At 39.6% G+C, this 18,668-nt stretch overlaps 1 protein-coding gene across 1 annotated transcript in view; it reads right to left on the reverse strand.

The window, feature by feature from the left end:
* Snx7 (sorting nexin 7) overlaps positions 1–18,668 on the reverse strand; it is an 82,283-nt gene that overhangs the window by 16,021 nt on the left and 47,594 nt on the right. The window contains exon 8 of the mRNA XM_028890155.2: positions 2,556–2,708. Within this exon, the coding sequence (XP_028745988.2) occupies positions 2,556–2,708 (153 nt within the window). The remainder of the gene's footprint in view (positions 1–2,555; positions 2,709–18,668) is intronic.

The following is an 18,668-nucleotide window of genomic DNA, read 5'->3' on the forward strand; positions in this document are numbered from 1 at the left end:
CTCATCCATTGTTTCTCCCGAGGATCAAAGGCTTCTGAAACGTGCTCCACCTCTATAATAAGCATTGAGAGCAACCAAACACAAGGTCTTTTTTTACCTAGAGGGGAACAGTGAAAAATATCCACTCCCTTTACTTCCACATGCCATATTGTACTGTTTCAACATCCCTGTCACATTACCACATTAGCAAGATTTCCTGTGGATGCTGTTGTACATCACGTCCTGTTTCACATCACTTCAGTCAAGGACAGAGTGCCCACCTGGTGGCATTCCCATAATACTCCACCTCCTAGTGGTGTTCCTGTCATCTTAGTTTGTGTAAACACACTTCAGTGTTCTCAGAGCAGTGAAAGTGCCTGCAGACACACATTGTGTAGAACAGAGCCCTGAAGCAAACAGATGCATGCCTGTACTAGCCAAGCTGGGTGTGGTTTCATGTAGAAAATAATGGAGTAACATTTTATGTATCCACCATTAGGCCAGAGTCAAATGTCTCTCACAAATTCATGAATGTAGGTGTGATATTTCAGAATGGTGATCACTACAGTCCGACTCAGACCCACTCCACATATGTACAATCTCATTTCCCTCTGTCTTTTGTTTTGATATTTAAATTTGAAGTCATACAAGCTGAGATCATCTCCCTTCACATGAGTAAATCCAAAGGCAGATGTGTGAACTTCATTTTATCTTCTTCAATAGGAACAGACCCTTTGGGGATTTATCTATGTGAATGTTGAAGAAAAAGGAGGTATTTCTGTGAGAATGTGATTAAATTAAACGGGATGAAAAGATCATGAGATACTTCATTTCTCCATATATCTGAGACAGGCTGAAGTTAACAGATAATAACACACAGCTGATCTTTAGGCCTTCACAGCTTTTCTACTAATTAAGACTTCTTGATTATTTAAGGACGCCAACTTCCTTATCCCACAATGGTAGACTGATGTGTCAGATATGTTAAATGTTGCCACTGAGGAAATGACAACAAATATCCTGAGCAGGGTCTTTTTAAGTTATCCTAACAAAACCCAGTAAATATCCCAAATAATGCTACACAATGAGACCTTGTCTCAAAATGGATAAAAATATTTATTAAAGAGAAATACTTTATATCATTCAAACATGAGCTTTACAGACATTTTCAGATATTTGAATTGCTTAGAGGGTATGTATGCCAGATCAATAATAATGAGAGAGATAATGTATATCATCAGATTAAAAACTCTATGGCCTCCTTAGAAGGAATGAGGAGACTAAACTTATAATATACTCATCTTGAGCTCAACACTACCTTCACTTCCAACACAGACAAATGATTTGAATATGTCTCTCACCTCTACATTTTTGTTCATGGGTTTTTGGAACCTGTACCTTGATTTCTCACATCTTGATGTGGAGGTGTCCAACATTCAGAGCTCAGCTTCAACCTATTCTCTGAGGATCATCCCATCCTTATATTAGGGATCTCTCTGCAATGACTTTCTGTACTAGACATGCATTGCAATTTTTAGGATCCCTTGTTTTAACCGTTTCCTATATTAACTCTAACTCCATGAGAAAAGGACTGTGCTATGCCCGCTCTTTGGGGTTCCTGAATAATGTTTGGTTGATAGTAAGTGTTCATTTAATTCTCATTTTATGAAAATGTCCATATTAGATCATCTTTCAAAACAGATAACTTTTAAATTTAAAGTACTTTAAAAATGATAATTATGCAGGTATATAGCATAAATTTCTTTTCTTTTTCTTTTTTTTTTTTTTTTTTTAGTTTTTCTAGACAGGGTTTCTCTGTGTAGCTTTGCGCCTTTCCTGGAACTCACTTGGTAGCCCAGGCTGGCCTTGAACTCACAGAGATCCGCCTGGCTCTGCCTCCCAAGAGCTGGGATAAAGGCGTGCGCCACCACCGCCCAGCAGCATAAATTTCTTAACCTACCACTTTCATATACTTGTTATTTTTGTTAAAGGTAATGGTAGAGACCTAAATTTTAAATATCCTTCCAGGAAAGTATGTTTAGACTATGTGGGGGTGGAAAAGTGATAACATTATGAAATTCATTTGAGAAAGTAACTTCTTTGAGGAATAGTTAGTTGCAAACTTAAAAAGGATTATTCAAAAAGAAAAATGCTAACTAAGCACCACACCTTCCCCCAAATACCTGTTACTCTGGCATAGATAGATGCATAGATCAGTTGCTTTTCCCATGTTGCTTTTTTAGCTATGGGATAGCACAAACAAAGGCTTCAGGGGCAGCCTGGACTGATTTTGTTCTCCTAAGGTCTGCTCCTTTTCTTCCTTTGTAAGTTCTTTATGAGACAGACACAGAAAAGGGGAAACTAAACAAACCATCAGGAACATTCCACCCTCTTGAGGAATGCAAATCCTTCCAGAATAAGCAATGGGGTGTGTGTGGGGGGGACAGGGACGACAAGCTAGCAGGAAGTCACCAAGGAGGCTTTGGATTGTGGCGGTGACTCTTCCCTCGACTCTCTCAATGGGGCAGGTAGACAGTCAAGAGCATCCCATTTACTAACCAGGAAGCACAGCTTACCTGTTCATAGTAGCGGATGTTCTCCTCGGCTGTGTCTGTAAACGCTGACTTGAGATCATTTCGCATGTTCTGCTTCCACCTTTCCCAGTCTGCTTTCAGGGCATTGTTAGCACATTCCACTTTGTCTTCAAGTTTTCCGATGTCTTCTGTAAGCTGAAGCACGCCACAGAGAAAGGTAAGTCGAAGGGTGTGGTCTCACCCCGTGAAGAATTCACTGAGTCCACATAGACTGACCATTACATTAAAAAAGTAAAAAAAAAAAACAGCTGCTGTTTGGGGTGGGGAAGTCATCGGAACGGACCATGCACAGTAGCTAAAATTGGAAAGCACACTGCATTCAGTAGACACTGTTGAATGGTTCTAAGGTCTGCCACATGAGAAGTTTGGATAAGATCTCAAACCCTGTGCTTCAATTTCACTCTTTACAAAACAAAGAAAACTGAATAGAACACCTCTGGAAAAGAATTATACTCATACTCTCATGATCACTATCATTAATGGTGATACTACTTAAGTTTATGTTAAAAGATACTGGGCTTCTTCCTTCACTTTACCTTTTCAGGTCTGGCTTGAAATTTTTAATTATTTTTAACCAGACGCTAAATTAACTACATGCATAGTCACAGAGATTATGTTTTTAAATATGCAGATAACTTACACAGTTTTCCTTAGGTAACTGGATGTCTTAGTTTGGGGTTACTGTTTCTGTAAGGAAACATTGTAAGCAAAAAGCAAGTTGGGGGAGGAAAGGGTTTATTTGGCTTACAATTCCACATTGTAGTTCATCACTGAAGGAAGTCAGGACAGGGACTCAAGCAGCGTAGGAACCTGGAGGCAGGAGCTGGTGCAGAGGCCATGGAGGGGTGCTGCTTACTGGTTTGCTCACCATAGCTTACTCAGCCTGCTTTCTTATAGAAGCCAGGTCCACCCCCAGGGTTGGCACCACCCATAATGGATTGGGACCTCCCCCATCAATCACTAATGTTCTACTGGAGCTTATGAATAAACTTTCCCAATCAAGGGTCTCTCCTTTCAGATAACTCTAGCATGTATCAATTTGACATAAAAAATATCTAGCACACTGGACACTCAAGTAAGTTTACAATCTCAAGATGTCTGACCTCCAGTCCATTCTCTATTAAACAGGCTTACTGTGATCTCTACATTTTTCTTCCTCGTTCCTACCAAACTTGGAGCATGATGACATTGGTTTAGTCTTTAGATTAAGCACATTGAGACATATTTCACATATGTATGGTTTGTTAATAAACTCAGAATAATTTATTAAGTGTCCTGTCTGTGCCAGGCATGCCTCTGGGACTAGAAGACTCAGCAGTGAAGATATTAGACAAAACTTTTCGCTTTTCCTAGAGTTTATTTTCTCCTGGGGAGAGACAAACTATAAGCAAAATAAATAAAATATGAAGCATCAGCTAGTATAAAAGCTAAAGCGGAAAATGAAGACTAACACTGGAAAGAAAATGGTAGGCTACTGAAATTTTAGATAAAATGGCCAAAGGAAACCTAAGTAAGAAAATACCACTACAACTGAGATCTGATATTTGAGAGTGAGACATGGGGTCCTCTCAGCCAAAGCTGTCTTATCAGAGGGCATGGGTAAGACATGGACCTGGAGATGGACACATGGCTGTCAGATTCAACAAGAGGCTGGGGAGACTGAACAAAGTAGAGGAAGTCCTTGTCCTTCAAGAGGAGGTAAAAACAGCAGCAGGAAGAAGATCTCATAGTTATACAGTCCATAAAAAGCTCGGGAGTTTACAGAACCACAGCAAAGTCAGGAAATATGAAGAGAAATGATATCTCTCTCATGTTAATGACACAACCTCTTTCATGTTTTAAAAGGGACACTATACTCAGGCATCATTTGTGGCTGGCTGGATTTATAAAGGGCCATGATTTAAGAAGCTTTTCTTATTTCAAGGAAATTACAATGTGGAAATGTCTTAAAGTCAATAAAATATATTTTTACTGATGCTTGAATTAACTTTTTCCCTTAGTATCAAACTTTACCTCTGTTTGTAATTTTATACTTTATGTTACCAAGAACAGATTTTATATACATGAACTACTACTACTACTACTACTACTACTACTACTACTACACACACACACACACACACACACACACACACACACACACACACACACTCACCTGCCCACATGTATATAATCCTATATTCCCAATGGCAGATTTACTTCAGTGGTAAGGTTCATGGTATATTGTTTCCATGTTTGCTTTGTTAGGCAGAACTATCTCAATGATGTCACTAGTCACTTTATGAGCCTCTATATTATTTTAGGTCATTATTTAGTTAAATGTAGGGAATATGTCTAGCAGAGTGTTAACCGAATGACTAGTAATCATAGGGAGTGGATACTAAGAGCTAAACCTGAGGCAAAGCTGTTAAAAGATCAAATTAAAGCAGGATAGATACCTGCTTAAAAAAAGGGCTTTGAGGCTGTTAGTCTTACTCCTCTGAGTTGCTGGCTAGTCTTCCCAGCTGCAGAGCCATACAGATATTAAACAAATATATAGGGTCCAGGGTCCACCCACCAACTGTGATAATATTCTCCTCTGCTTAGCTTTCTAGTCTATAGTATAACACATGGGCATGAGATGGCTGGCATGGAGATTCTCCAGAAACCAGCTTCAAGAAACATAGTATTTTACTCTTACATTTTATCTTCCTCCTTTTTCTGTGACAGTTAAGTGCTACCACTGCTATAAGCAATTTACAGCAAAATTGTCTTCTGTCACTCTGTAAGGGAGCTGTGTTAAAGCCCTTCAAATAAGGTCAGATTGATGATGGTCCAGCTCTGTCCAGGGGCTGCTACAGTTCTAGAGAACAGTTCTTTTCTGACCTCAGGGACCAAGTCAGTAGTCTATCAGTGCAGCATTAGGACTAGCAGTAGAGAGTGGGTTCAACTTCAGGTTGAGGATCTGATAATGTAAGGCTATTTGTTCAAGTCCTGGCTCCTCCACCCATAAAACAAACATAAAAATAATTGCACTCACTTCATAGGATCTATTTAAATACATGAAATTCAAAACACTGAATTACACAGTCTCTGACAATTTGCCTAGTAAGTGGTTGGCCTTGACCATCATGACCAAGAACACCACACTAGTAGCATTAGCTGTTACAACAGACACAGACATCCTTTCCTCCTCTAGTACTTGGGTCTCTGGCAATGTGTCATTCTTCTGTCAAAATCTGAGCCTTACTTGGATCACTAGTGCTGGTTTCTAACTTTGTCTTTCCCAGTGTGAGGGATGACATCGATGCCTCAAATAACTATGACCAATTCTTGATGGTTTTGTTGCTAAATTTTGTTGCTGTTGACAAGTTCATTATTTCAGTTGGAAGAAGAAAACTGAGAAAATTTCTGCACAGTGAATCATTTTCTGGGGATGTTAATTCAACGGAAAAAAAGAAGCACAAGACACCCAATGAAAAGAATGGTCTGCACTGTATCATTTAATGCTCCATGAAAGCATAATAAGAACTAGACGCTCTTCTCATAAGTTACTCAGGAGACTTCCATGTTCTTACTTCTTTTCCGAGACTGCCCTCAGACTCAATACAAAGCAGAGGTTGATATTGAACCTACTCAGCCTTCAACGCCTTCCTGCATGCTCATACCTGGTACATAAAGCTCTGAGGCTCTAACCCAGGGCTTTGTGCATTCTAGGCAAGTACCTCACCAACCGAGCTACAATCCCAACCCCTTATTACTTGCTTTGCTACAATGGTCAGGTATTTTTGAGTCTGCCATCTGTCTGGGTTCTGACAGAACATAGATATCCAATAAAAATTAACAAATGCATGAAAAACAGGATGTGTTAGAAACCTGCCAGGCCAAGACAGCCCCTCCAGTGTTCCAGTGTATTGGGCACTAACAAATGGCTGGCTCTGCTAACTGTAAGCATTTGGAATTTAATTCATATTCTGGATTGTAAAATAGTGTGGAAAAGAACTGGGTGGAGAGGACTGAACATTTTCCTAATTTTTTCTTTTCAAAAACACTTGCAGCAATTGAGCCTCTGTCAGGTGAAACTTGAAAAAGCACGCAATTACCAGAAAAATGTTCTAAGACCAAAAAAAATTTACTAATAAAACACTGGAAGGTAATGAGAAAAGGTTTCTATTTAATAGTAAAGCTAATGGATAGCTTCTAGCTTCCGTTTTATTCAGCTAGAAATTAGCCATAGAGTTAAAAGAAGCTCATTAATACTAGAAGATGAACCAGATAGTACATACCTATAGCAATAGTAACAATGGCAATAATGGATACTTAATACATTTCTGCCAGGTGCTATTGGTTTAGATTATATGCATTGCATATATTACCGCATTTGATCTACATAAACATACTGTAAATTAGGTTTTCTTTTCTTTCTATTAGAGGATGGGAACCTGGGAGAAAAGACTAACAAAGACTACAGTAACTCGTGACGTAACAGGATTTCAAATCCAAATCTGCCATGCATGTGTTCTCTCTGTGCCTACAGAGTGTGACCACCCACACACTGGCCTAGCTTGCCCAGGACTTTGAAGGGTGAACTCATTCAGCTCTGTTTATCAAGGAGATTGACATCTATAAAGACACAAATATGCAGAATAAAGCAAAATCCAAAAGCTATGAGTAAAAGGAAGACCATAATGCAGCTATCATTTAGGAGGAAGTGTCTAAAGGAATATACAGATGCAGGATAAAAGATTGATTCTGGTTGTGGGGCAGGAGTTATTTTGACTATCTATTCACTGGCCTTACACCTGGGTGTCACCACATTATACTACAGCGAGACAAAGAAGGGAGAGATGATATTTGGAGTGGGCAGGAAGAAAGGTAAGAAATGCGGTGGGAACGTGGCCTATAGACTGGAAGGTAAAGTGTCTGGGTGTGAAGTGGATTCTATAGGGGCCAACACTGGAGGCTTTGTCGGAACCTGGAGGGCTGTTTTGAGTGGATGAGACAGAGTGAGGCGGGGGTGGCTAAAAGAGACAGGAAAAAGGAGAGAAGACAGGAAAACAATGGAGTGGAATCAGAGCTCAGGACATTATCAAGAGGAAGAACAAGGAAGGTCTGGCTTGCACTCACTCACTCACCCTCCAGTATTCACTCAGCACCCATCTAGTCTCTATCAGGCCCTAAAAGATGGGGAGTAGAAGTAGTAGTCCTCACGAACTCCTGCTGATGGAGAAATACAGAGCAACTGGTTCAAGAGCATGTGAGGAACATTTTATGGGAAGCGGATGGCAAGTAGAGATTCCCAGAAGCACGCTGCTTACTTTGGAGTTTCGGAAGAACTGCAGGTGGCTGTCTATTGTTGGGACCTAGAATAGGAGCAGGAGAGAGCGGTGGATGGGCAAGTGGGTGGCTGTGAAGTCTTAAGATTGCTGAGGGTGTTTGGGTTTTAAGGGAAGAGTTTCTGAAATAGCTTCCCAAACAGATTCTCGTGATACCAGGGAAGGTGGAGAACGAATGCTGGAAGGCAGAGGTAGGGGAGGTTAGATATAGGTACCAGGAAAAAAAGTTCAAGCTGCTTAGCATGTGAAGTGGAAGGGCAGATGGGATGGGCTAGGAAACAAAATAAGGCAATGGTAGCAATACAGTCACTCTCCCAAACTGCCCTTCTCATCTGGGAGTATTGTAGAGATATTAAGATCCATTCAGTTATAAGAGGATGTTAAATGTCAATGTTGGGAAGGCAGGAAAACTCAAGATCAGAAGCCTCAAGATGACATTTACAGCTTGAAATTTCCAAACTAACATTGGGTACTAATTTTGGTAGTTTTGTCAAGCTGGCAAGTGACAGGCTGTTTGAACTCGCATCTTGATTGTACGTAAGTGGAGCTAAGTATTTAAGTGGTAAAATAACAGAGCTATGGAAAAAGGGTAAAACTACATGGGAACCACCCAGAGAAGGGCTCTGCATGGAGAAGCAGCAGACACACAGCTTCACTCTGAAGACATGCCTCTCCCTTATAGAACAGCTATCATATAGATCTGAGCCCTCCCCCAAAGACCCATGAGTTAAGACTGCCACCGGTTCCAGTGATACTAGCACATGGTGGAAGCTTGTGGTAGGAGACTAATGAGAAGTTGTCAATGAGCACATGATCTTGAAGCAGATGTGGGGACCTCTGTCCCACACTTTCTCCCCTTCCTTCTCCATTGTCATAAACTGAGCAGCCCTCCCTAGGTCATGATGTTCTGTCTCACCACAGTCCCAAGGCAAACAGGCCATATGACTACAGATAGAAGTTTCTGGAAGACTGTTGGAAAGCAGGCCAGCACACACAGTTTTTCACTTATATTTTCACTCTAGAAAGCAAGATGAGAGCTTATTTTTGCCATTTCACTTCAGTTACTTTTTTCTGTGGACATCCTGGCTTAAGTGGAGGCACTCATGTGAAATGTCGAAACCAGAGCTCTCAAGGCTGGAGAGGTGGATCAGTGGAGTATTTGCCGCAAGAGCTCAAGGGCTGGGGTTCAGATCCCAGAACACACGTTAAAAAGTAGGGCGTGGCGATAAAGTGTGGCTTATGCTGTAGAGGGCAGAGACTGCAGGGGTGCTGGGCTTTCTGTTTCAAAAAGAGATCCAACAGAGAGTAATAGAGCAAGAGCAAGTCATCCTAAGTTACCTTCCGGTCTCTGTACCCAGGCAATGCACCTGCATACATGAACACATACACTGTGCACACACACACACACACACATAAATAACATAGGCAGATAAACAAATGAGTGAAGCCAGAGAACATTTAAGAAATGTTAAGCTTGCATTAGATACTGGTGTGCTTAAGTTTTTTGTGGGGGATGCATTGCAGATACTTAAGATGACAGAAATTAAGCTGTTTTGATAAAATAAAGACTTCATACCACATTAAAACATGTGTCAGAAGAAAATGGGTTTGCTGAGCTATATACTTAATAAATAATTTATATACTCCAGCAATGATAATTCTAGAGAAGTTAATTGCCATGATTGCCAACAGTGTCTGTCACAACATTTGTTATAGAAATATGAGTAGATGGGCCAGTGAGATGGCTCCTGTGGAAAGTACTTGCTGCTGAGCCCAATGACCTAAGCTCACTGCTTATGAACCACGTGGTAGAAAGCGGAATCTATTCTATTAAGTTGTCCTTTGAACCACACATGTAGACACAAGCATGGTAGGATGTGTGCATGTGTGTACACACAGAGAAAAATAGATAGACAGACAGAAAGATAGATAAGGATGTGGTTGAAAGAGAGAACCTATTTCCACAAGTTGTCCTTTTACTACACATGTATATATGTGTGTGGTGGCATGTTCATACACATATTTGCACATGCACATACTCACATGCATGCATGCACACACATACACACATACATACACACACAGGGAGGGGGAGAGAGACGGAGGGAGAGAGTTTACTTCCATGGGATTGCTAGAAAGATAGCAAATATTTGGCCAACTTTCTTCAATATTTGTGCTAAAACTTCAATCATTGCTAAAAACAAAGTAAGACTCATTTCCACTCTTGGGACTCTTTCCCCCTAGTGGGCTTCCTTGTTCAGCCTGGATATGAGGGCTTTTGGATTGTCTTATTGTATCTTGTTTTGCTGTGTTTGGTTGTTATCTCTTGGAGGCCTACTATTTTCTGAAAGGAAATGGAAGGGGAGTGGATCTGGGGAGAAGGTAGGTGGAGAGGAGTGGGAGGTGAGCAGGGAGGGGAAACTGGAGTTGGGATGTAATGGAATGTAGTGGAGATTATACTTGCTTCTCAAAGACAGAACTGCTGTTGTTGACTATGAATTCATTAATCATTGATCCTCTAAAGCACTGATTCCTGATATTATAATGTCCAATATTACAAGTAAACATACCTTATCCTCATCTCATCACTGCCTTTACAGACATGCTAACAAGGATGGCAAAAGCCCAGGAGGCTTCAAATCTACACAAAGAGCTACAAGTAACAAAGGGATGCTGAGAATGGGAGACAGCCTCTGCTTATCCAAAATCAAATGTCCAGCCCTGAAAACATACATAAAAGTAACATTACACATACTGAATAGGTTGTGCTTAGGGATATATCTATACATATACTTCACACAACACACACACACACACACACACACACACACACACACACACACAGAGCACACACACACAGAGAGAGAGAGAGAGAGAGAGAGAGAGAGAGAGAGAGAGAGAGATGTACATATACATAATTGTATGTAGCAATTAACAAAAAAAGAGGTCATGAGTTTGTAAGATAGCAAGGAGAGGTATATGGGAAGATTCAGAGGGGCAAGAGGGAAGGGAGAAATAATATAACTGCCTACAATCTCAAAAAATAAAAAATACATAATATATAGAAAAATATTATAGTGTATGTTGAATAATAATGGCCCCAATAAAATCATATATTTAAATACTTGGTCCCTAGTTGGTAGAACTGATTGGGAAGGATTAGGGAGCTTTGGTCTCATTGAAGAAAGTATGTTACTGGGGCTGGGCTTCGAGGTTGCAAAGACTGGCACCATTCTCTCTCTGTATCTCTATCTCTCTTTGTCTCTGTCTCTCTCTCTATCTTCCTAGAACTTGTTGCATCAAGATATGAGCTCTCAGCTATTGCTCCCAATGCCATGTCTGCCGGCCTGCTACCAGGCTCATTCATAATGGTCAAGGACTCTAACCCTCTAAAACTATAAGCTCCAAATAAACTCTTTTATAAGTTGTTTTGGTCATGGTGTCTTATCACAGCAATAGAAAAGTAACTAAGACATAGAGTAAATATCATTATGAATGAAAGGGGTTTGAAAGCATTTACTTTAGAATCAAGAACAACTCAAGAGTTTACTGTTGATAATAACATCACCATGCTTTTTGCCAGACTGGTACAAATAAAAGGGTAAATAAATGCAAGGTATCATTATTGAATAAATTAGATAGGATAACTGATATGTATTAGTGATAGAAATTTCCACACAGAAAAATCACATTCAACAAATTGCTAAAATTGAAAACTACTTAGAAGACAGCTGAATAAAGATAAATAAGCAAAAATATGCTACATATATTTATTTTTTACCAAAATAATGTTAGGAAATACAATGTTTTAAAGTAAAAATTTATGGTAATTATAAAACTATAAAGTACTAAAAGTACAACTGATTAAAGATATAAAATATCTTTGAGAAAAAAACAAATTTAAATAATATAGAATGATAGAAAAGGAGATAAAAATAAAGAATGTAATCAATGACTCAATTTTAAACCTTAGTTCTTCAATTCTGCTTAATTAAGTCCCCACATGATCCTTTGCAGAACATTGTTTTCAGCATGGTGTTATTGTTTTTCCCATCTTTGTTCAGTGTTTGTTTCTTTAATGTAGGAGGCATGATTGAAAAACAAACAAACAAACAAACAAAAAGGACTTTCCATGGTCTGAGCATGGTTCAGGAATCACTCCTAATAACACCACTGAAGAAGACAACTGCTTCCTTCCAGCCAAACTTTGAGCAGAGAAATGACATGAATGAGCACAGCCAATCATATTAACAGAGACCAATGAGAGGGTTAGTGCCTTCCCACAGCCAAACATCAGCTAATCAGAATCACCCTAATTTGCATGCCAGGAATTGAACAATAGAAACTCAGACAAAAAAGAGGACAGCTTCCAAATACAAAGCACCATGCCCCACTGTATCAGGAGGTTCTTTTGTTTTAGCCCTGCCCACTCACTGCCTTGCAGTTTACTCAGTAAATCTTTTTCTACTATGATGGGTCTTGGATGAACCATTTTACATCCAGTCTATGCCCTGCAACACTTAACGTTCAATCAAAACAGCAATTGTACCTTCCTATCTGAACGTGAGCTCTGTCATGAGACCACATGTCTTTCTACCACTATGTTCAGTGCTATATGGTCATAGCCTTAGGGCACAGCCCACTGCCTTAGTTTCCCTATATTCCCAAAGGAATTAGAACAGAAATTGGTCAAGGAAAATGGACTTATTTACAGTTTGGGGGGAAATGTGAGTAAAGAGGCCACTTCTCTCATCATGCTTATGACAGTCTTACAATTCATGGACAAGCATGGCACAAAACCTCCAAGCTATGTCACCTTTCAGAGGAGACAGCTTGTCCTCTGCTGGCCCGAGGACTGCTTGGCCTCAGTTTGCTTTCCCTGTCTACAAGCGCAGTACACAGGGTCTGTTACATAGTTACTCCACCGCAAGACACAGGGGTCTGTTACATAGTTACTCCACCTCCGAACACAGGGTCTGTTACATAGTTACTCCACCGCTGTACACTGGGTCTGTTACATAGTTACTCCACTGCAATATACAGGGTCTGTTACATAGTTACTCCACCGCTGTACACTGGGTCTGTTACATAGTTACTCCACCGCAATACACAGGGTCTGTTACATAGTTACTCCACCGCTGTACACTGGGTCTGTTACATAGTTACTCCACCTCCGAACACAGGTCTGTTACATAGTTACTCCACCGCTACCTGGTCTTTACATTACTCCACCGCCTCCCTTCTGTCACGTGAGAGTTTATGGACTCTGAAGACTGAATAATCTTAGGAAAAGTGAAATGTTTGATGCGTGTTTCCATTATTTCTCTGAGGAATTTTTCCCGCTAATACTGGAAATTACCCTAAAAACTTAAAATGTGAATCACCCTATCCATAAAGGCACAGATCACCAAAATTTTAAGGAAAATAATATAATTCAAGAATTATTATGCTTAATGATAATATCTCTGTTTTCATTTTTAAACGACTTCTCCATTATTTCCTTTTATGGAAAAGTAAAAGCGCAGCCATTCAATTTATTCAAATGTTAAAACTTTCTCTTCACAATAAGACAAGCTGAGGAAATTATCATTTGGAAAAGTTCTTGAAAATAACATACCTAAATAAAAAGATTTAGATTACCACTCTATCAGAAGACAATAGAAAACTCAAAAATTAAATTCCGATCTGACAGCTACCTCTCCTTAACAAGCACTAATTAAATTGCAGGGGAGAGAGAAGAGGGCTCTTAACAATAAAATTGTATTATTTTCTGATTCATAAGAGAGGTAAGATGTGTCTGAAGAAATTAAATGCTTGATTATACAATGCTGCTCAGGCACACACGTGATTGCTAAGTAGTACCTTTCTCAACATACTTCATAATTCACACATTTCTCAAAAAGTAGAACCCTCTCTCCTTGAAATCTACTGCAAATTTATTATCCAAATGTAACTCGTTCAGTAGTACACAATGGCTTCTCTAAAATGACAACTTGAGATGGGAAACACCCACAAATGCTGCTGATGAATCATGGTCAAAGCCAGCGCCTCCAACAGCATTAGCATCCTTCAAATAGTAATTATGGCTTCTCGGTACACTGTGGGCGCAGAAAGCCAATTACTTAAATAGCACCATTCTAGGAAACAAAGAGATCCCCTTGAATTTTCTTCACAGGCAAACAGCAAATAGGCATGGGGATAAGGAGTATTCTTTCCTTCCTAAGGCTTCCTGTAGCCATTTTAAAAAGCCTTTAACAGGAATCAGCTTCTGCCTAGACCTAGGGTTCTCTAACCTCTGACCCAAACCATTCTCTAATCAGAAAGCTCCACATAGAGATAGAAGTTGAGGGTGTATATGTGGGATATCTCATAGTGCTGTTTGAAGGCATTTCCATTTAACTCAGTCAGAATTTTTAGTATCATTACATTCACTGTTTGTAAAAGAGACTGAATATACAAACATAAATATAGGTCAAAAATATACCTTCAAAATGTACATGTGTTGGATGGCATGGTAAAAAGTATTTAGGTGATATAAGTGCATGTGACAGGTCTGGATGTGTTTCCCAAAGACCCATACATTGAATGCTTAGTCTCCACTATAGAAAGTCAGTAGAATCCTTAAGGGGGGGGCGGATAGGAGGTATACATCACTGGAGATGTGGCCGAAAGTGGACTGTGGGATGCCCAACTCTTTCTTGTGCTACTTACCTGCCACTTGAGGCAAGCAGCATGCTGTGCCACATGTAATGATGTAAGGACTCACCAGAGGCCCCAAAATAAAATAACAAGGCCGACTGACCTCTGATTGGAAGCTCTAAAACTGTGACCCTCCCCTCCCAAACAAACCGCTCCTTCTTATACACTAGTTATCTCAGGGATTTTGTCAGAGTTATAGGAAACCAACCTCACATGTGATCCAAAAAAGGAATCTGGTGATTGCCATGATATTTTATACTTTAATTAAGGAAATTCCCCTGGTGTTTCTTTAGACATTCACCACCTCTATTTGAATCACTATCAGAGCTAATGTTCCATGAGAAATGACTTCTCCTCTATGATTAAAAACAGTTGTTTAAATTATAGCACACTCTAAAATGGAGCTAGCCCATTGGGTACTCCACAGCAGTGGTTTTCAATTTTCCTGATGCTGTGACCCTTTATTACAATTCCTCATGCGTGGTGACCTCCAACCATAAAATCATTTTCATTGCTACTTCATAACTGTGATTTTAGCTACTGTTATGGGTCATAATGTAACTATCTGACATGCAGGATTTCTGATATGTGACCCCTGTGGAACGGTTGTTTGCCTCCCAAAGGAGATGAGACCCAGAGACTGAGAACTGCTGCTCTCCAGGGAGTAATGCTCTACTCTGAACTACGCAATGTGCTAGCCATAGCCATAGTTCTTCGGTAGTTCATTGTAGTTTACTCAAATTTTATGTAAATGGCACCTGTTTCTTGTATACCATACTGGATAGTACAGCTCTAGAAGGTCATGACCACCTATAATTCAATAATTTTTATGCTCAGGTCTGTAAGATGGGATTCTCTCCCGAGAGTATCCTTAAAGATCATGGCTTTTGTTTGCTTCCTAAAAAGCCTCTGACATTATCGGGTATCTTAATTTTCTCAGTCTGCATGACAGTATTTTGAAGGAGACATGTGGTGGTATTATGTTCCCCAAAATATTGTATACCTTAATAAACTTATCTGGGGTCAGAGAACAGAAAAGCCACTAGTTAGGCAGTGATAGCACATGCCTTTAATCCTAGCATTCTAGAGGCAGAAATCCATCTGGGATCTCTGTGAGTTCAAGGCCACATTGGAAACAGCCAAGCATGGTGACACACACCTTTAATCCCAGAAAGCCAGCCTTTAATCCCAGAGAGTGGTGGTAGAAAGCAGAAAGATATATAAGGCGTGAGGACCAGAAACTAGAGGCTTTTGGCTGGTTAAGCATTCAGGCTTTTAAGCAGCAGTTCAGCTGAGAGCCATTGGGATGAGGACACAGAAGCTTCCAGTCTGAGGAAACAGGACCAGCTGAGGAACTGGCAAGGTGAGATAGCTGTGGCTTGTTCTGTCTCTCTGATCTACCAGCATTGACCCCAATAACTGGCCTCGGGTTTGATTTTATTAATAAGAACTTTTAAGATTCCTGCTACAGAGACATCAGTTTAAACCAAACTCTAGTAAGTAGTCTATATTCAAACACGTAATTATGAGGTCATTCACAGGAATAGTTAGTTACCTAGCTGTTTACCACTGGCTCAGCAGCCCAGAGATCAAGGTCTTAAAGGAGTTGCATATAAAAAAGATAGCTGAGGAAATAGGAAAAAGTGCTTGCTAGGATTTTTTTTTTTTTTTTTTTTTTTTTAAATCCAGGCATGGTGGTGCACTTTTGTGATGCCATCATTGGGTTAGTATATCCCTGGAGCTCAAAGGCCAGCCAACGCAGCCAAATCAGGGAGCCTTGGTGTTCAGTGAGAGACTCTCTCAAATGATCTATGTGGCTTCTGAAAAATAAAATCTGAAGTTTATCACTGATCTCCACACACATGTGCATGCACACACACACACACACACACACACACGCACACGCGCGCGCGTGCACACACACACACACACACACACACTCTCTCACACACACAAACACACACACACACACTCACACTCACACAAAAGAATTGAATATAAAACAAAACTCAGATATATTTCATAGGCAGCATCACAAATCACTAGGGAAAATATTAGTAGGCCATAAACTGCTTTGGCAAATCTAGATGGTCATCTAAAAATAGATACAGGTGATCGAGAGAGCTAAACATGTACACAGATATTTAATCAAACCCCACAAATTTTAGGCAGATGCAATTCGAAGTAGCTCAAATATTCAATCATCAAAAGTAACTTTAAGTATTGAAATCAGTGTGGCAATACCTCAGGAAGATGGGACTCAAACTCCCTCAAGATCCACTCTTGGGCATATACCCAAAGGATCCTTCATCCTACCACAGAAACGCTGCTCAATCATGCTCACTGCTGTTCTATTCATAATAGCCAGAAATAAGGAACAAACTAGATGGATAAAGGGAGGATAAAAAATGTGGTACATTTATACAATGGGATATTATTATTCAATCACTAAAAAGAATGAAATTTGGAGGTAAACTGATGGTACTAAAAAAAAAAAATCATTCTGAGAGAGGTAACCCAGACCCAGAAAGACAAATATGATATGTATTTGTTTCTACATGGATATTATTTCTTAAGTCAATAAAAACCAAGCTACAATTCATAGAACTACCGAAAAAAGGTATAGCATATGGGACTAGGGGCCATAGGAAGATCTCCTAGGACAGGGACATAGAATAGACAGAGAATTCCACACTGCCCCAACCCCACATCTATCAATAAATATTTTATGCTCCCCAGTTGGCTATCCAGTTCACAAAGGTTTCAGTAGAAACAAAAGCTTACTACCCAATGCCTGAAGACTGGCCTCTGAAGCACCTACCCACACATACATAAATGAAAATCAAAATGCACTTACTATAAAAATGACTATCCAGGAAACAAACAAAAGCTTTCAACAACTTTTACTTCCTTTGAGTTAAGATCTCATCACATGAAGCTCGATCTGGACTTGAACTTACACGCTTCATGTCCTAGTCCTACCAGAGCTGTCCGCAGGCATATACTGCCATGCTCAACTTGACTTCCTTTTTTTAAAAAAACAATCAATACTAATAAATAATAAAGTTGGTCATACTTTAAAAGATGTATTTTAGGATATTATTATCTAGTATTTCATACATTTGTACTGTAACTTAGCAAATGTTTATTACCCAAAGTTCTAGATGTAAAAGTGAATGTTTCAAAAATAAACTTTCTTTAGAGGAAATATTATTTCTGGGTGTTCACAGATAAAGAATGGCTAATGTCTAATTAAGGTTACAAGTTAAGGACGAGAGAATCAAAGCCCTCTGCAGGCTCCTGGCTCCTTGTGTGTTATTGCTCTAAGCATAATCAAATATTTATTGAGTGTCCAAGCAGAGCTGGAAGTGAAAGAGATGTGTAAGACAGACCCTCAGGGCACATTTTTTATTAACAAAATGTTTAAATTAAAAAGAAATTGAATCTCTGTTGAGTGTCTGCATAGGCCAGCTGTTGAAACTATTATTCTCATGGCAGGAGGATCCCACAAAGAAAATCACAAATCCAAATACCAGACATAGAAGGTTGCTTTAAATACTGAAAAAAAAAAAATAAGGCTAGAATTGTAAACTAGAAGAACTTTTTACTTCTCCATCTGTTACTTTTCACTACTGCAGTAAAGACAGGGAAGGGAAAGGGTTCTGGAGAAAGGCAGGGCGTGAGACCTTGCATTGGAAAATGAGGTTTAACAAAGATCTCCAATCTGTGCTGGCCTTCACCCCTTCCTGACTCTCCCACCACAAACACACAGAGGCCACTGTCCACATTATCAGGTCCTCCCTTCCCTGCCCAAAGAAATAAACAGTAACTGCCATACATAAATTTCATTTGGCAATATTTTAGAAGTACTTTTTCCCCCTCAAGTATCTGCTGATGAGGATTTGGGCCAAAGTGACAGGAGCCATTCAGGGCTTAAGTTTGTATTTGCAAAAGAAATGGCTATGTCTGTGCATTCCCAAAGAAATAACTTAAAAAAAAAAAAAAAAAAAAAAAAAAAAAAAACTTGGTCATGGATATGCTGTATAAAATGATTGGTCTTGCAGATGATATGGAGTTTAAC

This window comes from Peromyscus leucopus, chromosome 6, assembly GCF_004664715.2.
Source record: "Peromyscus leucopus breed LL Stock chromosome 6, UCI_PerLeu_2.1, whole genome shotgun sequence".
Taxonomy (NCBI): domain Eukaryota; kingdom Metazoa; phylum Chordata; class Mammalia; order Rodentia; family Cricetidae; genus Peromyscus; species Peromyscus leucopus.